A 20,700-nucleotide genomic window follows, 5' to 3' on the forward strand; every position below is an offset into this window, starting at 1 on the left:
ACAGTGCCATTTTGAGTTGAGTTGCATATGTAACAGGTACGCGTGGAGTAAAATGAATATGAACGTAGTGTATATAAAATATATAGCTAGTGTAATAAATTGCCTTTTGTCATATATTCCGATTATTTGAATGATTTATTTTAGTTTTAAATGCGTATAAATTCTACCCCCGTTATGTTGCCTGCAAACTAAAGTTGTGTCTGCATTACAGCTTGCATTGATGCTGTTGCTTAACATTTGCTGTTAGTTAGCAGCACATTAACATTCTGTTGCATAGCGGTGGATTTAAATTGTATGTGAAGCGCTGCAGCAGATTTCATTCCAATTCGAGAGCAAGTCGTGAGCGGTTGTGTTTCTGATACGAACAATTCTTCGGTGGTCCTCATTTTATTCATTGTGCGCGCATGCGTCTCTCTCTTGTCAGCCAATTTGAAAAATCGTGAAAATCCTTTTGCCATACCCAAAAGCGCACAGCAAACAAAAGCAAAAATCAAGAAAAAATACCTGAGAATAAGCAATCAACAAAATACAAGTACAACTGCGACAGCACCAACAACAACAGCATAAGAAAAAGAATTCATAATTATTTTTGCCTGTGATTTGTTTACGTTTTTTTTCCGATTTTTGTATTGTGAGAGTGTTCAGCGAACTTGGAACTGCGAAAAGAGTTTGTTACTCTTTTGTGCTAACAATATTCGAATTGGAAGTGAAGGGTGTAACACAAATACACACAAATCCAACCGAAAAATACACACACAGAGCAATCAAGGCGTGTAGTAGAAACACCGGCAAATAGAAAACGATAAACGATAACGATTGCAAATTGCAAAAGGTTTTTTTTGCATTGAACAGCAGAAGAGAGAGGACCGGTTAAAGAAGCAGAGAGCGCGGCCCAAAAGGATAATAAACGAACACAAAAATAAAAAAAAACGTTAATTAAAGAAACAACAGCAACGCAGCAGAAATTACAAAATAACTGTAACAGCAGCAGAAGAGCGGCGAGCAGCGAGCTAAATAAAAGCAACAAACAAAGAAAGTAAGTAAGTGAATTCCTTGCAATGTGCCTCTTGCCCAAAGATGGTGAGACTCCTCGCATCAACCATTTCTTTTTCTCTCTCATACACGCACACACACACATTGTACGCTGCTCCAGTTCCAGGTGTAACGCAGATATCCAAGCGACATCTTCCACTTTGGTCACGTTGCATTCCTTATCCCCCCTTTCATACTTCTCCATCATCTGCTGCTTCTTCTACTGTCTGATGCGCACCTCTTGCAAGTCATAAAATCTATGGCAGCCGACGTCACAGTTGCTAGCTGGCAGCTATGTGACTTTTGCTTCATTTCATAGCATTTTTGTTTGATATTTATTTTTGTTGTATACCCGATAGCAGGGGTATATTAAGTTACCGACAGGACTCTTGAAATTAAACTTTTCAAATACATTTCAACAACTGATTGCTTTAAACGTTCGTAATTAGTGAACAGCTCAACTTACTAAATCGAATAAATATGTAATAAAATAAATTGCTGCAACTTCTGTCAAGACAGCAATGTTATAACGGGTATTTCTCAGTCAAGTAAGCACGCTCCAATCCACTATAGCTTTCCTACTTGTTTTGTTGTATTTTTCGCTTGCCTTGTTTTACGATTTTCAAGCTACTCTTTGTGGCTACACCTGTCCCCTTCCCCCTTTCTTCGTTGTTGTGTACTCTGATATGTTTCTTCTTCTTTAGCTGCTGCTGTTGCTTGGCTTGGCTGGCATTGTTTTTGCAGCGCCTCTCGTTGTTGATTTTTCCAACCGGCTTTTGGCTAATTGCCTTGACATTGGCATTCGCTCGCTCGCTCGCCTCTTGCGCTCTTCACATTTTCTTGCGCTCTCTCTCACGAGACACGCACAATGTGGAGAGATGAATGATGATGATGACGAGTGGTTCGGTGCGGTGCGGTGCGTCTGTCTGTGTTTGTGTAAAACGCGAATTTTGTTTCGTCTTCGACTTCTTCCAATCAAACATCAAAATGCAGACAGCAGACAGGACAGGAAGTCAAAAGCTAACAGATATGAAACGCACTTCTACTCACGCACACAAACAGCTTTTGTTTGTTATGCATGTTGTGTTGCCAATCACCTTTATTATTGTATTAAAGTGCCCCACCCAAAGGACTGGTGGTAGGAGGAGGGTGCAACATATATATTTTTCTTTGTGTTCCTTGCAAAGGGAAACTGTGGTTCGAAAATTCGTGTGTATCTGTTGCAGCTTCCTTTGCTTGTGGGGCGTGTACTTTATTTTATGCGGCGACAGACGGGCAGACAACCCCGCTGCCCGCATTTGGCACACGCTTCTCCCCTACTGCACTGTTTTTGTTGTTTGCTGTTGCTGCTTCAAATCCCACCCCACCTCAGCATACCTTGCTTGGCTGGCAAATCAATAATTCTCCATCAGGATTTGCATTGGCAACGCTGGCAGCGCAATTAGCAATTTGTATGCCAGGCAAGCCAGCCAGTCATCTCCCTCTCTCCTGTTCTCTTCTGTTCCTTGTGCGTTGAGTCACGTCTGCTGTCTGTCGACGTCTCAGAGCTGTGAGCTTTGGCTTCGTTGCATTGTCAACTCAACCATTTGCGTATGGAGCAATCGAATGCTTCCGTTGCGCGCCGGAAATCAGGTATACACACTCACACGCACAGACAGTCAGCCAGACATGTACTCAACACACATGCACACTCACACACACATACGCTTCACTACACTTTATTTTACTTCACTTCACTTAGCGCAACCGCTGGGCCTGCTTAATGCGTTGTCTCAAGACCGCACTACAGTGAACACTCATCGTGCATTGACTCATTGGGCTAAGCATATAAACCATGCTGTGCTGAGACGTGCTCAATTTATTAAATTTATTGCACTGAATCATGCCTTGCGCACAATTTGTCATTCAGAGCTGCAGTTAACGCTAGCGAGCGCGCACTGTGAGTGCTATATGGCAGATGTGCGCGGTGTGCATATTGTTCTATGTACACACTGTGCACACATCACACCCCCGTTCGTCATCAAGTGCAGCTGCTGCCCTTGAAATAACAACAACAGCAACACAAGAACAATGACAGAGCCAACGCACTTTACGCACACTTTGATGACCCTCAAAACTCCAATGGCAACGGCAACTCTTCACCTCCCACTCTCACACGTTATTTGGTTCATTGGTTAGCAGGATATACGGCAAGGGTGTGTGTGTGTGTGTGTGTATTTGCACGCTGTATAGCTGCCCTTTTCGCTCTCACCTCGCCCACACATTGCAGCGTACGCGTGTCTAATTGCATTTGTGCTTCTTTTCTCGTGTGCAAATCATTTGCAATTCTTCTTTTTGTTTTGGATTGCAAGATGTGGAACCAATTTCGTATTTGTTATCTGCTATTCGTCTTATTTTTTTTGGCAATTGGAATTTGTTTGCAGGGTATTCACATATCGTTGCGACATTTTTGCTGCTTCTTTGTCATGGCTTTTTGTTTTGTTTTGCTTTTATTGTACTCAGGTTCGTTTTCATTTTTTTCGTTTTTAGCAACAACACCCGCTTAGTCTTGTTCTTCTTCGGTCTCTCCCCTTTCTGTTCTGCTGCTGAGTCACGTCTGCTTTTGCAGTTGTTGTTGTAGCTGCTGTTTTGACTCCTTTTTTGTTGTTATTGTTGGAGTTTCGCTTTCAACGCCATCGCAATTGGCTTCAACTGAACTGCTGCTTGTGATTCATGTGACGGCGACGTTGACGTTTCCTGGCGCTGCCAATACAAATGCAAATACAACATAAATTTACACACACACACACAGACATAAATCAATGGGCAGCCTTTATCAATGCGCAAGCATATCAGAGAAAGAAACAGTGAGAAAGAGAGGATGGGAGGCGCCTTTTCTTTTATTCATATGCGATATGTGAATGTATTTTTGGAATGGGCGACGCGCTGTCGCTTTGCAGTTGTCGCCGTCGCTGTCACCATCGCCATCGCCATCGCTGCTTTGCTTCCTTTTCCTGCAGCTCGCTTACAATAACAATAATTGATATGCTTGCTGCTCGTTGCTGAACTCTAACTGGCTACAGTTCAATGTACTGCTGGCTGCAATCGCAATCGCAGCATCCACCAGCAGCACCCAGCATCAACATTTCCGTTGTGTGTGTGTGCTGGCGATAAAAATCCCCAAATGCCACCAACAACAACAACAACAACTCCTTGAACTCCGCCTCAACTCATAGCAGTCAGCTATCGGTTGCGCACACTTTGCTGATTTATGCGCGCCCGCTTTTCAAGTGCCCCGCGGTCGTCGTCTTCATCGTTGTTGAAGGAGGTGTCGCCGTAAATACGTTTTGTTCAATATTTTGCACAAGAGGCGCACGCCACCAACACACACACACACACACACACACACACACACACACACACACACACACACACACAAAGCTTGCACACAAACTATAAGCGAAGACAAGTGCAAGTTCAAGTTAAGTTGTGGTTTAGCTTTTGGGCTGCCAACTGGTTCAGCTGGTTGCAGTTTTGTTTTTTTTTTCGGTTTTGGTTTTTTCAATTTTACCGGACGTATCGAAATATAGATACACTGAGTGGCCGCCAGTGCTGCCAATTGCCTCCACCTACTCTTGCCCTCTCGCTCTCTCGCTTGCGCTCAACCAGTTTGATCATCGCTTACAATAAGCTGTCTGCTATGTAATTTGCGCCGCTTGAAAATATTTATGCTCATTGTTATTATATGCAATTTTTGTGTTGTTGCTGCCGCTGCGCTGAGAGCGCCTATTGAAAATGCGAACCAATTATTAATGCGCATGCTGACTCCTGGGGCAAGCAGCATAAGCTTTATTTTTTGTTTTTGTTACTTTCCCGCGCTCTCTGTGGGCCGTGTGGCAATATATGCATATAATTGCTGCATAAATCATTTCAGCTGTTGGCCAAGTTAACTGTTTTGCTACAGATATGTATCCACACACACGCACACACACACACACACACACACAGTGAAACATTTCAACAAGAGTTATTTATGTTCGTTCAATCAACCAAGTCAAGACATACTGCCAGACATTAAAAGCATCAGCAACATCAGCAGCAACTACAACAACAACAACAACAACGTCAACAGCTGTAGCGCAAAAATGAAGAGGAGAGAGATAGTGAGAAAAATTGGAAGAAAGAAGAAAACAAAAAAAAAAAAAAACCCGAAACCGTTTGTTCATGGCCATTTCTAGTGGCTTTCATTGATTTCTCTATTTGAAATCATTTCATTCCATTTCATTTTCTGTGTGTGTTGCGTTATTGATTTTGATTTTTTGATTGTTCAAAACGCGAGCTTCAGCAACGATCCGAAAAAAGCTAAAAACTGTAAATGCAGCGGGCACAAGCAACAGTAGCAACATCATCAAAGAAGACACTTCAAAAATAAAGTCAAAAGTCTGATGGATAGAAGAAAACACGCACAAAGTGGAAAAGCTTGAAAAAGCATATGAATATTAATTTTGTTTTTTTTTGTTGTTGAAGATAGCGCAAAACCTTTTGAAATAAAGGTAACTTGAGCTGTTAGCTAATTAATTAGCTGTGTTTGCATTTAGAGACCGCAGCTTTTGTCGGAGCTTTGTTTTCCTAAGAAATTTAAAACCGCATTTGTCATTGGCAGTTAGTCAGTCATGAGATATCATTTTTAGTTTTAAAATGATTAAACTCATAAACCTTATTTAGTCACAAGACTTACTCAGCAGAATGTTTTTCAAAGGCAGAACAAAATTTTGGAGAAAAAAAGAATATACAGTAAAATTGTTCTGCTTAATGGCCACTTTTCTTGTGGCCGCTAAGTGAGATATATGCATGTAAATGCTTAATTTGAATCGACTGATTAAAGTTACTTACTTTGTAGAGTAAATTTGAAAAAAAGAAAAGAATATACAGTAAAATTCTCTTGCTTAAGGAACAATTTTCTCTTTGTCAGTTGTGGCCGCTAAGTGAGATATATGCATGTAAATGTATAATTTAAATCGACTGATTAAAGTTATTTACTTTGTAGAGTAAATTTGAGAAAAGAAAAGAATATACAGTAAAATTCTTCTGCTTAATGGCCACTTTTCTTGTGGCCGCTAAGTGAGATATATGCATGTAAATGTATAATTTAAATCGACTGATTAAAGTTACTTACTTTGTAGAGTAAATTTGAAAAAAAAAGAAAAGAATACACACTAAAATATTCTTGCTTAAGGAACACTTTTCTCTTTGCCAGTTGTGGCCGCTAAGTGAGATATGCATATGCATCTAAATGTATAATTTAAATCGACCTGGCAACTGATTAAACTCTTTGCTTTGTAGTGTAAAAAGTGAGCGGTGGCTCACTCAGTTCGTTGGCATCTTTCTTCTCTTCTTCTCACGCACCTACGTCGTAAAAGTTGAAAATGCAAACTCCGTTTACAATTTACATTACAAAAGCGGCGCTCAAAACCAAAAAAAAAAAAACGTTGTTCTAACGGTTTTTGGCAAAGTCCCAAAAAAAAAGAAGACAGCTGAAGAGAAGATAAAAGACAAAATCAGAGTCTTCTACGAATTTTGATATTAACTTTTACTTTTTTGAAGCTCATCTATTGTGAGACGACAAATCAATTTGTTGATTTGTTGATTCGTCGCGTAATAATTGATTACTGCACTTGTTTTAGGCGCTTTCTAAAAAATCAAAAAAAGATGAAAAAAAAATGGAAAAAATTAAAGAGAAAAAAAAGTGGAAAACATGTGGTTTGTACATAATTGCAAAGACACAAACACACACACATTGGTAATTATAAAACAATTGGAAAGGTGCTTTCGGCAAATGATTGCAACCGTTAATTGCGTTGCTGCCTCTGTGTTTTTTTTTTGTTTTTGCTGATTAAACGCACCATTTTCATTACTAGTATTATATTTATATAGCATATATATATACATTATTTTTGTATGGCTTCAGTTGCTGCCGCAGAAACCGCAAATTGTTTTGAAAATAACAAGCGAGCGCATAATCAACACCCAAAGCATTCACAGAGCAGATGTTGCACTTTTTTTTTTGTTTTTGTTTTTTACGAGTTCGTTTTAACATCTGCGGGCATTTTGGATTTGCTTTCTGCAGCATTCCTGATAGCCATAAAAGTCACGAGCAACGAGAACACTCAAAAAGGAATTGCACAGAGTGGGAGGGAGAGAGAGAGAGAGACAGATAGTGGGAGGGAGGAGGGGAAGACACACCCAAGCAAAAATCTGCGTTGCGTGTTGTTGTGTTTGCCTGGCCCTCTGGGTGCCTTTTAAGGGTCGCTAATTTACTAGCCCGTCGCACTTAAAATAATGTGCTCTGATATCTGCGATGAGAAATGAGAAAAGTGAAGTGCGGAGAGAATAATATAATAAAAAAAAAGAAAAACATGTTGATGAACTCGAAGAGTCGAGTAGTGAAAAGCCACCACACAACACACACTCGAATTTGACAAAGTGAAATTAGGATTTTCACTCGTGTGTGTGTGTGTGTGCGTTTTGCTTGGGTTAAATGGTCAAACATGAGGTTTCATGTTGCCAAATGCTGAATACCGTAAAATGCTGTTTGCTGTAAATTTGATTAACTTTGATCCTGTTGCGGTGTACTGCGCTTTTACCCCCCTCCTCTCTCTCTCTCTCTCTCTCTCTCTCTGTGCCTCGCACCTGCAATGCAAATTTCAACGCTTCGCTGAGCGCACGCGTGCGTTGCAAACAGAGCAGCCGGCAGCAACATTAAATGCAACAGCAACAGCAGCAACTTGGCTGCTTGTAGCATGTCTTTAAAACGAAGACGTGGGCTCCACTAATGTTTATGTCTGCTTGCTTCCTCCCCTTCTCTCCCTCTCCCACTCTCGCTCTATCTCTCCTGCTCTTTGTACAACTGTCTGTTGAGTATTTTTAGAACGCTGTTGGCTGTCTCTAGCCGAGATTTAGAGCGATTCTTTTGTGTTGCTCTGGCTGCTGTTGTTGTGTTGCTGCTGTTGTTGTTACAGTAAAATATACCGTATGGCTGCAACATAAATATTTGTGCTCTGCTGCTGCTGCTGGCAGGCATTAAAAGAAATGACGACACAAAGCTGACGCTGATTTAGTTTAAATAGATCAGCAAGCAAGTGGTTAGAATGGTTCGATATTCGATATCCACTCATCTCGCTCGCTCTCTTTCACTTTGCATGCATAATTGCCAAACGTAAGAAAAGCTCAACAGCTGCTGCTGTGTTTGCTACTGCAACGGTCTCTCCACATTTAACTGCATTTGTATGCGTGTGTGTGTGTGTGTGTGTGCTGACTATTGTTTGGAGACCTCTGATGAGCTCGCATTGTTTGTGTGTGCGTTTATCAGTTTATCATTATCATTAACAAGCTACACACGCAGCAGGCAAACAGATGAGCGAGAGAGCACGCAAAAAAAAAAAAAAAAAAAAGAAAAATATGATTATTTTTATTGTTGCCTGGTTGTTGGTTTGGGTTGCTTGGTGAAAGGTGTGCGATGCGATAAAGTTTCATCATATTTTACATTTTCGTAATTTGCTAAAAGCACACACACACAAGCTCAAATAAACACACATGCAAACACACACAATCAATTCAATGGCAGCATGCGTGTGCGCAATTTCATTTAATTAGATTGCGTTTAATAATGCCACACACACACACACACATACACACTCTTGACAAATACAAGCGTCAATAGTGTAATTTAATTGATTTGCGAGCAGCGCTGCAGCAGCAAAAGAAGCAGCAGCAGACGACAGCGGTAAACTGGCCTGATGCCACTCAATTTGATTGAGATTGAGTTGGAGCTTGTGTGTGTGTGTGTGAGTGTGCGATGTCTGTCTGTTTGTCTGTCTATCTGCCTGTCCTTGTCTGTCTCATCTGTCTGCTGCGCTGTCGGTGTAAATGAGCCGCTGACTGTAGCTGTGAGCTACTTAAGCAGCCATTGCAGCTGTTAGCTTTTTTTCTTTGTTTCATCTTTTCTTTTACTTTTTCTTCTTCGTTCGTGTTCTTGTTGTTGTTCGCTTGCAATTGCTGCTAGTTATGACGCTCTGTTCCGCTTTGGCCATTGTTGCCACACCATTTGCAGTAATTGGCGCTGCCTTGCGGCTGCATCTCAGCAGCAACAACGGCAACGGTGTTGTAACTGTTCTTCATTCTTGCCTGCATATTTCTTTGCCAGCTGTTTACACACACACACACACACACGCACACACACTCAGTGTGCAACTCAAATCATCGCCATGCATAATTAATTATGATTTATGTTGCATTGAAATGGCTTTTTTAAAGAGCTGCAATTAATTTTCCAACGAATCTCTCAAGCACTTGTGTAGAGATGCAAATCTACACAAGCAGTAAAGAGTCTACACACATTGCAATCGACCAATTGCAAGAATCGACGTGTTATCGAATTTCATTTAAACTTATTGCGAAAATCTGTTTCGTGGAGAACTGCAACTTAAGCAGTTTAAGCTTACGTTATAAGAAAGCAGCAGCAGCAGCAGCAGCATAGCGAGCATTGACTTTTTGACAACAAGAAAGAAGGAAAGAAGAAGCAAGCGACAACACAGCCACGTTAAGCTTAAAAGCTTATATGATGGCAGATTATCGCTCACTCGTCACTCGCAATTAAGGGGTGCGGAGTGTGCATGTGTGATGGAGGGGGGAGGGGGGCAACCATTTTGCAAAATTTTCATTTTCATTTGCAGTTGCGTTTGCGTTTCCATTTGCGTTTTATTTGATGTTAATCTCCCATCCGATTTGCCTTTGGCTAACAACATTTGCCTGTCTTTTATTTTTTTTGCTAAGCCAACGCCCCACAACCAAATGGGCTTTTGTGTGAAATGAAAATCTTTCGCAAATGGTCAGCGCAATAAGCCAACGCCTAGAAATGACAACAACAACAATAGCTGAAGCGGCAGCAGCATTAAAATATGTGTGGAGCACATTGAAGGAGCCACTGACGACGACGACGACGGCGACGTCGACGATGGCGGCGCCGCCTCCTTTTTGCTCGACGTCTGTCACGCAGCCTGCTTATTTATGTATCTACGTGCTGCTGTTGCTTTTGCTGTGGCTGTCGCTGTAGCTGTTGCTGACTGCTCCTTTTCTTTCCTTTCCTTTCCTTTTCCCTGTTGCTGTCCCTGTCTGGAAGTCACAATCGTCAATCAGTGTCGTGGTGCGAGGGGGCGAGAGACGAGTGGCGGCGACCCTCTCGTCTCGGGTTTGGCTCGTTTGCCATTTTGAGAGCAGCAAACATTAAAAAAAAAAACAACTGAAAATGAAAAATGAAAAAACCAAAAACGAAAAAAAAACAACTACAATAAATTTCAGTTGTAAATGCAGTGTTGACAATTCTGTTATTCTCCGGTCAATTCTGGCTTTGTTTTTTTAGAGTGTTAGCGGTAGAAATTTGAAAACTTCCGAAAGCTGATATTTTAACATTTGATTAGAAGCAGAACTGTTAAATTTTTTAGCTGTTTCGTCATTTTACTCTACAAATTACATGCACTTTTAGTTGATTTTTGGTTTGGATAAATTATGTGGGAGTTTTAGCTGCATATTTTGGCTTTTCTTTACTTAAGTTTTACATTGTGATCATTTACGACAATAAGCCAAAAATTTAGCTAGTTCAAAAAAGTTATAAATGTATATACAATTTTTATTTATTTTATTAAATTTACTATTTAGTACTACAATTCATTTTAGAGAAAAGAGAATACTGTTAGTATGTATATAAAATATACTTGGTTTTTCATTTTTTATTTTTACATAGTCACTTACAGATATTTGTCCATATAAGTTGAATGAATATAGTTTATATGATGGCATTCCTTTAGAGTCGATTGTGGCTTAAATTTTGCTTAGTAATATAGTTTTATTTATTTACATGTTAATTTTATACATAATAATATAATGACTAAAAGAACGGAGTTTTGATTATTTAGTTTTGTCAATATAAGTTGATTTTTTCGCTGTATTTCTATATTTGGCCTTTTTAAGGCTAAGAACAGCAGTTTATTGTTTTAGTTTTGGCATCTCTGTTGCACACTTCCTTTGCGTGCTCACACACACATGCACACGCACACGTTCCCATATGTGAGGCGGTTGCTATCTGTATTCCTTGCAGTCCGTTGACCGCCCCCACAAATGAGAGCTGGTTAAGGTTCTTATTGTTTTTAGTCAGCTCGACATTTTTGTGGCTTTTACGTTAAGTTGAGTTGAGTCATCTGCAGCTGGTGGTGTGGCGTTGAGTGATTCGTTGGCTCTGATTATGGCAGGCACGCGTCACGCTAATGAGCTGCTGCTGTTGCTGCTGGTTGTACCCCAAGCCCAGCTAACTTGCCACATTTGGATGCACAAATAAACATAGATGAGAGCGCTTTTAAGTGCATGTAAATTGGGGTAAACAAGTTTTAACGCGTGCCCACAAAAAAGAGCATTTCACAGAAATTTGCATTAATTATCGCGTTACAAACAGATGTCTGGCATCGATTACACATTACAAGCTGCACATCGATATCGATAGCCAAAGCCAAAGTCACATTCACAAGTCATCGCTAGGCATTTGACATTCGACAGCTGATTTGCCGTTGTCGGTTGAATTTGAATTTTGTTTCGCTTTTTCTTCGTTTCGCTTGCAGAAGGAGGCGACATGTGTCGTCCATGCCAGCGACAGCAGCAGCAGCAGCAGCGAAAAGAGAAAGAGCAATCGAAAGAAACATTGCGTTATCTACGTTTCCTGTTCGACTCTGTGGCAAAAAGACATTCAAATTAATGGCAGGCCAATATCATAGTATGTGTGTGTGTGTGTGTGTGTGTGAGTAACTGCACTTGCAGTCATCGCCTGGCTGAGACTGTTCTGCATGCATTGCACACACATGGCAGGAGAAGGAGAAGGCAGCTTGACAAGCAGCAGCCAGCGACAACAACGCATAAATCTCGCACGCACACAGCCAATGACTTTTTGCTCCCCTCTCTTTCTTTTCTCTTCTCTTCTCTCTACAATTTTATTACGATGACGACTCCCCTCTTTCGACTTTTATGCATAATAATATACATATTCTCCTAATTGAAAAGTTATAGCTAAATTGCAAATTTAGCGCAACTTTCGAAAAAGCTTTGGCAAGCGTAAGATAATAATAGCTGATTTAATTCACTTTATTATATACAATTATTTGGATATATTGATCAATTATAATGGTTTGCGAATTATATAATATTATTTTTGGTTTGCGAATTTGTTCATACTAAACTTATATAATTAAAATAAAGCTGCATTTATGCAAAAGGATCTAAGGAGCTTTGGCTGACAATCTGGTATATTTGGTACTTTTTGGTATAATTTGAATATAATACTATATCAATATACCAAATATACCATCTGGTATATTTTTAGTTTATTCTTTGGCTGACAATATGGTATATTTTGCACTTGGTATATTTTTTTTAATGTGATGCTGTATAAATATACCAAATATAACACTTGGTTGACAATCTAGTATATTTGGTACTCTATGGTATAATTTGAATATAATACAATATCAGTATACCAAATATACCATCTGGTATATTTTTAGTTTGTGTTTTGGCTGACAATCGGGTATATTTTGACCTCTCTGATATATTTCGATTGAAGTAATTCATAGATATTCCACATAGTATTATTTTTGCGGTTTCTTTTTTGGTATATTCTTAAGAAAATTACCGCACTATTTTGCTTTTAATTCGTCTGTGGCTTTTTTACCTCTCTTCAAATTTTGTGACTATTTTTCTTGGTTAATTCAAATGTTCATTACTACATTTGCATAATAAGTTTTATGTTTATTAAATTTGCAAATAATTAAAGTGAACAAATTTGTTGTTGATAACCAAGAGTGATCTGAACTCTTGTTCAATATGTATTCTTCTTATTAACTTATTATGAAATAATACTAACTATAATATTATATATTTCCTACGAAAATCTCCTCAACTATTGGTCATCACATCTCTAACATCGACATACATATGGAATATCAATCAAATGAAATCCTCTAACACAGTTTCTCGTTTCTTTTTCTGTTTCTCTTTTCCTTTTTCTGTTGCAGACACACACACAGACTTTTTACCGGCAGGGTCCAATTGTTAAATTTAAACAGCCGCCACCATTGCACCCATCAGCACCATGAACGGCCAGAGCTGTGAGCTGGGCCACAGCAATGGTGACATTATATCACAGAATCAACAGAAGGGCTGGTGGACCATTGGTCTGATCAATGGCCAGCACAAGTATATGACGGCGGAGACATTCGGGTTCAAGCTCAATGCGAATGGCGCCAGTCTGAAGAAGAAGCAGCTCTGGACACTGGAGCCATCGAATACGGGTGAAAGTAAGTTACATTGTATATCGAAATCATCGCACTCCATTGAATTGCAAAGCATATACATATATTTCAGTCATTTCATTTCTTTTTATCGATATACAATGTGGTCGCCTTATTAGCATATGTGTAACTGTTATCAGCTTTGCGATAAGGCGACGTTAATTGTATGTATGTGTGTGCTTGTTCGTTGGTGTCTGTGCTTAATTTACTATCACAAATGGAAATGAGTGCGATTAGAAATAGCGAGATTGCCTGTTTGCTATTGGCCTTGTCTATCTGCATTTCCATTAGCCGCAATCCTCGAGCTCTAAATCATTTGTTGGCCATAATCACAGTGCCTCAGCTTTTTTTATTCCATTTTGTTTTTTTGTTTTGTTTTTATGGTGAAGTGTAGTGTATATGTAACGCACATAAATCATGCAGCTTGTGAGCAGCTGCAGCCAAAAGCAAAAAGCCAAGAGCAAAACTAAAGCAAAAGCAAAAGCTTAAGCCATCCGCCTGTATCTGCTAATTTGACGTACAATTGCCAGCTTAAGTCTATGTCTTGGTCTGCGGCGTTTTGCAAGAAAACAAAGCGCCTCACGAATTTGCCATCATTTATCAAGCTGCGGTCGGTGCAGCAATGCCAACGGCATCGCAGTGTTGTGCAAACTTTTTGACAGCAGAAAAAAATGCTAAAAGTCGCCATTTCTAATGGAAAAGCAAAACTAAATACTTGGTATCGATTCAATTTAGAAAATAAGCCAGCACATTTTTGCACAACTTATAGATCAATTAATTGATTAACTATTACTCGTTAGATATTTCCAAATATTGCATAACTTTAAATAAATGACAGTTAGCAAAGCAAATTGTTAAAATTAAATTATAAAAAATATGGCATTGTATCTTTAAATAAATTAAATACAATTAGCAATTAGCTTCATTCTGATATTCCTCAAAGTATCAGAAATGACCACAACAAAGTTTATTCTTAAGAATACAAATTCTTTAAACTTCTTCGATTAACATTTTAGATTAAACGTAAACGAGTGAACAATTGCGTTTCTTATATTTATTTATTTAAAAAGGTTAGATATAATTTAAATTAACACGAACACTATTACTAAAGCCTTCAGCTTTACTTTTCTTATATGAAAAATTCAATTGAAAATGTAGTATTATTTAAAGAAGAGAAAATAATTTCATTAAAGTTTAAATTAAATTGGGCAAAAAGATTTTTTTTCAAATATTTATCAGATAGTTTTAACAAGCCTGTATTAACATATAAAATTAATCGTAGAAGAGTAAAAAATTACATTTCGTATATAAGAAAATTCAATTTAAAAGGTAATATAAATTTTTAAAGAAAACGGAAATAATTGCATTAAAGTTTCAGATAAATTATAAATTTCTTAAACATAACAGAACAAATATTTTAAAAGAAAGCATTTAACAAAGCTAAAATGCACCCGCTATTGAAAAGAAGCCAAAAAAAAAGCCAAACTGGCGACACTGATGGCATTGGCATTGGGAAGATTGGGAATTGAGTTTTGGCATTGCAAGTGCAACTGCAACAGCAAATGCAACAACGAGTCCGATCTGGTCTCTCGAGTGTCCCTGGTTTCGTAGTCTCTATCTCTATCTTTCTTTCTCTCTCTCGCTCGCTCTCTGGCAATTATAATTAAAGCAACTCGTTTAATACTCCGCCAAAGAGGCAACGGCCGCCGTCGCAGTTGCAGTCGCAGTCTCAGTCACCGTTGCAGCTGTCTCTGTTGTTGCCATGGCAATTAATACAAAATGTTTGGCTTGAAAGTCGAAGTCAAAGCCAAAGCCAAAGCTAGCTTGGATTGCATTCGTAACGGCTATTAAAATAGCTCATCCAAATTGAAATCGACTGTTGAGCTGCCGTTGATGATTAACTAAATTGCTTAATAATGCCAAAAGACAGTCAAACAGCAAAACACACAACAAACAAAAACAAAGCTGAAAACAAAAAGAAAGAGAGCAAACAAACACAGTGATACATGTTTACCAGGGTTGGGGGGCGGCTCTCGATATGCGCGTGCTCACTCCTTTGAGCCGCCTATCGATAAGTAATTAAATTTCGCCGGTGCCATCGATTGCTTGCTATCGTCGCTATCGCCATAGCTAAGCTGGGGCTAACATGTCGCTGTGTCGCCGTGTCGTTGTGACAGCTGTGAGTGACGTGAACCGTTATTCGTGCAGTCAGCGATTAAAACAAGAAGCGCGAAGTGAGAGTAATTCGAATGCACGCGCGCTCTGCTATCATTAATAAATATTAAATAAATGTGCAATAATTATACCCGGTATTCAGCAGTATAGCAGGGGTATCATCATTTTGGGAATGAAGACATTAATCCCCACCAGACTCTGCATTTCATAATTAACTTTGATAGTGGGACTATTTTGAGCTCTGGTTTGTCCGTTAGAGTCAGATCTATTCAATTTGCAGCTGTCGTAATTTAATACTAGATTTAATATAAGAAATAAATTAAAGTACAGTAGAGTTCCTCATTCAACTAGATTTATTTTAGTTACTGCTAATTGATCAGTTTTTTTATTATTATTATTGTATTGAACTAACGAATACAATTCCATATTGAAATTAGTTAAGTTAAACGTAACTGATCTTTGTGAAGACGTTTTTTTTTAATATGAATAACTCCACCATGTACATTTAAACTTGAAAGAGCTTGATCTATTTGATATACTTGATATATTTGTTAGTTGGGTGAATTATAAAAGAAATTATAGATTATTTACATGAAGTCTTAAATCAATCCCTAAGTAAGGAATAGCCGAAAGTAAATTTGTAATAATGGAAGCTCCTCAAATTGATATTTCTCCTCATGGAAATACTTAAGAAATAATGCTATAACTAAATCAAATGAAGCTGAATTTACTACATATCGAACCCTCTTCTTAGTAGCCGCATTTAATTAATAAGAATTGTGTCTTATTTTCCTTTTTTTTTTTGAATTTTTCTCTTGCAGGTATTATCTATTTGCGATCTCATCTGAACAAATATCTGTCGGTCGATCAATTTGGCAACGTGCTGTGCGAGAGCGAGGAACGCGATGCAGGCAGCCGCTTCCAGATCAGCATCAGCGAAGATGGCAGCGGCCGTTGGGCATTGAAGAACGAATCGCGCGGCTATTTTCTGGGCGGCAATCCCGACAAACTGGTGTGCACGGCCAAGACGCCCGGTGCCAGTGAGTTTTGGACCGTTCATTTGGCTGCCCGGCCTCAGGTGAATTTGCGTTCGATTGGCCGCAAGCGTTTTGCGCATTTATCCGAATCGCAGGATGAGATCCATGTGGATGCCAACATACCCTGGGGCGAGGATACGCTCTTTACGCTCGAGTTTCGTGCCGAGGAGGGCGGACGCTACGCCTTGCACACGTGCAACAACAAGTGAGTTGAGATCCCCTCTTAGAGATCGATGACCCTAAAACTAAACGTGCTTTAACCTAATCATCTTGCAGATACTTGAATGCCAATGGCAAGCTGCAGGTGGTCTGCAATGAGGATTGTCTGTTCAGTGCCGAATACCATGGCGGACATTTGGCGTTGCGCGATCGTCAGGGTCAATATCTGTCGCCCATTGGCTCGAAGGCCGTGCTTAAGTCACGCTCATCGACGGTGACCCGGGATGAGCTGTTCTCCCTCGAGGATTCCCTACCCCAGGCCTCCTTCATTGCCGGCCTCAATTTGCGCTATGTGAGCGTTAAGCAAGGCGTCGATGTGACGGCCAATCAGGATGAGGTCGGTGAGAATGAGACGTTCCAGTTGGAGTACGATTGGTCCGCGCACCGTTGGGCATTGCGCACCACACAGGATCGCTATTGGTGTCTCTCGGCTGGCGGCGGCATTCAGGCCACCGGCAATCGTCGTTGCGCCGACGCCCTCTTCGAGCTCATCTGGCATGGCGATGGCTCGTTGTCGTTCCGTGCCAACAATGGCAAGTTCTTGGCCACCAAGCGTTCGGGACATTTGTTTGCCACCTCCGAGTCCATTGAGGAGATCACCAAGTTCTATTTCTACTTGATCAATCGGTGAGTATAGCTTTTTATACCCGCTACCCATAGGGTAGAAGGGTATTATAACTTTGTGCCGGCAGGAAATGTATGTAACAGGTTGAAGGAGGCATCTCCGATCCTATAAAGTATATATATGCTTGATCAGCTTCAACAGCCGAGACGATCTAGCCATGTCCGTCTGTCCGTCCGTACGTATGAAACACTGGATCTCAGAGACTATAAGAGATAGAGCTATAATTTTTTTTCGACAGCATTTGTTATGTTTGCACGCAGATCAAGTTTGTTTCAAATTTTTGCCACGCCCACTTCCGCCCCCGAAAATCAAATCAAAATCGAATATCAAGCCTAATTTTGAAGCTAGTGTTGCGAGTTTCGGTATAGTCAATAATGACTACAGTCTTCGTGATTCCTGAAAATTTGGTCGCGATCAGATAAAAATTGTGGAAGTTATTAAAGATATACTTTTGTATGGGAAAAAACGCCTACTTACTAGGGCTCTTAGTTGCTTTGGCCGACTAGGGTCGATATACCAAATATATACTTTGGTATATTTTTAGTATTTTGGTATATTTTGAATAAAATACCGCAATATTTTGCTTTTATTCAAAATGGGTAGCGGGTATCTTTCTGTAAATTTCTTACTTGTTTTTTTTTATAGTCTGAGTCTGCTTTCCCTATAATACCCTCTCCACTCTCCTTTGCAGACCCATTCTAGTATTGAAGTGCGAGCAGGGATTCGTCGGCTATCGCACGCCCGGCAATCTCAAGCTCGAGTGCAACAAGGCCACCTACGAGACCATTCTCGTGGAGCGTGCCCAGAAGGGAATGGTGCACCTGAAGGCACACAGCGGCAAGTACTGGCGCATTGAGGGCGAGAGCATTTCGGTGGATGCTGATGCGCCAGCCGATGGTTTCTTCTTGGAGCTGCGCGAACCAACACGAATTTGCATAAGGTGAGTGAATGCAACAGAGAGAGAGAGAGAGAGAGGTAGAGCTAACATGTTAGTCATGTTAGACTTAACAGAGTAGCGCGCTGTTAACTTAGCAACACTGCTAAGTAACACTGCTAATTTAGCTGTTAACATAGCTGTCCAACAGCAACAGCAATGACATTCACATTTGCTGTTATTAACAGTGCAGTGTTCGTTAGCGAGATAACATTGGAATGCTTTTAACATTTTTTGCTTTGACTTTCTCGTCGCAGATCGCAGCAAGGCAAATATTTGGGAGCTACCAAAAATGGCGCATTCAAGTTGCTGGATGATGGCACCGACTCCGCCACCCAGTGGGAATTCTAAAAGAGAAGCACTCCACAAATGAATGAAGAATGCAGCACGCGTGTTTAGCAATAACAAAAAAACAAATACGGAAAAGATCAGAAAACACAACACGTATCAATTTTTCAGAGTTTTTTTTTTTTAAAGACGGTGTCGACTAATTTGAATGTCCAGTTTGAAGAGCAAGTTTTGAAAAAGAAAAACGCAACAAAAGAAGTCGCACAACAATTTATCCTACATGCAAATGAAAAATTATAAAAAAAAAAAAAAAAAAAACAATACGAAAATTTTAAGGAAAATGCATGTGAATATATAAATATATATATATACAGATAACAAAGAAAAAAACATATATGTATATTCATATATAGAAAGAGATTTTTTTAAAAACAACCTATTTAGCTTTTTATACGTTTTTACAAGAACAACAAATTTAGCATAGACAACAACCACGCCAACAACAACTGGAGCAGGAACACTTTTTGTCGCGAGTCCAAATTTAGCATAGACAAGAACCACAATAACAACAACAACTGGAATTAGAACCGGAACAGAAACAATTTGTCGCGAGTCCTTCCGATTTCAAATATCAGCAACAAAATAATTAAATGTGTATACACACACACACACACACACACATACGTGGAAGCATACATACACATATACATATATATTTATTCGATTCATAATGCTTTTAAAAAGGGCCGCTTAACTTAAAACAAAACAACAAAAACAATAAAATAATAACACTTAAAAAAAAACATTAATGAAAAAAATGTTGCTTAAAAATCAACATATATTCCTATAAATTTATTTATATATTTATACATATTGATATATGAACAATAACAATACACACACACACACAAATACACTTGCTATACACACACACACACACAATTACACAAGTCGAAACAAACACATTCACGCAATTTTATTATATCTAGTTTTAAGCGCAATAATAATAAAAGTAAACAAAAAAAAAAAAAAACCGAAGAATATGAGGAAAATTTTGATACGAAAATAATTGCAATATCCGATTTGTAAGCTATATAAAACTAACATACATACTTACATAATATATCACTTGTCATTTTTGTTACATATATTTATTTTTAAATTAATATTACTCTTTTTTGCCGTCTCCACGTTTTTATTCTTTATATAAATATTGTTTTTATTTTTTTTTGTAACCATTTCGGAATTGAAAACCCAAAAGGAAAAACGTCTATCAACTTAGTCGCTAAAACTTAAAAATTATGTATGATAAATGATATAATATGAAATATATACATAACATATATTATGATACTATATACGCGATATATTTATCAAGGACATTCCTTGTTCTTACAACTTAGCAGGATAAAAAACGTTGGTAAGTATGAAATATTTAACTTTTCAGCGTCATAAATCGGACATATCCTTGAGGATCCTCGTGGAATACGACTTTTCCTTTCCATAGCCACAAACACTATTAATTGTCATCAAAATATTTCCAAAATTACATCGAACATTTTTGGGCATTATTTTAAGGAGTTTACTAGGAAAATTTGTCGCAATTTCACAAAATCCAGGATAACTGGAAAAGTTAATTCACGATTTGGATGTCCTTTGGCATACAGATAGTAGATATCATATGGCAACGGGTGGTATGAGTCCCAGGACGAAAGTCCTTAGTATGGCCGAGATACAAGGACTTTTTGATGTAGAGAAAAGTAGCTATAACTCGGCTATATCCTTGCTGATCCTGTCGAGTGATATGTCAAAAATCTCGTCTCAAGGAGCTTCACCTGCTGTCCAAAGGACATCGCAATCGTCCTGCTCATTTGCGAGTTATCGAGGATTTTGTGTTTTTACCATATTTTTCTGTCAAAATTTGTTTGCTGAAAATTATCGATAAAAACATCGATAATAACGATATATATCCCCAGGAATCGTTTTATTAACAATTTTTCAGATTTAGCTTTTGCTCGACGG

General features: G+C 39.0%; 1 protein-coding gene across 1 annotated transcript; it reads left to right on the forward strand.

Annotated features, from left to right (window-relative positions):
• The first annotated feature begins 311 nt into the window (after positions 1–311).
• LOC133847108 (protein singed) lies at positions 312–19,711 on the forward strand. Its single transcript, XM_062281909.1, has 6 exons — positions 312–1,036; positions 13,125–13,406; positions 16,397–16,817; positions 16,889–17,458; positions 18,148–18,396; positions 18,648–19,711. Exons 2-6 carry the CDS (start codon positions 13,202–13,204, stop codon positions 18,739–18,741), a joined length of 1,539 nt encoding a protein of 512 aa, XP_062137893.1. The 5' UTR covers positions 312–1,036; positions 13,125–13,201; the 3' UTR covers positions 18,742–19,711.
• The last annotated feature ends 989 nt before the right edge of the window (positions 19,712–20,700 follow it).

Source organism: Drosophila sulfurigaster, chromosome X, assembly GCF_023558435.1.
Source record: "Drosophila sulfurigaster albostrigata strain 15112-1811.04 chromosome X, ASM2355843v2, whole genome shotgun sequence".
Lineage (NCBI taxonomy): Eukaryota > Metazoa > Arthropoda > Insecta > Diptera > Drosophilidae > Drosophila > Drosophila sulfurigaster.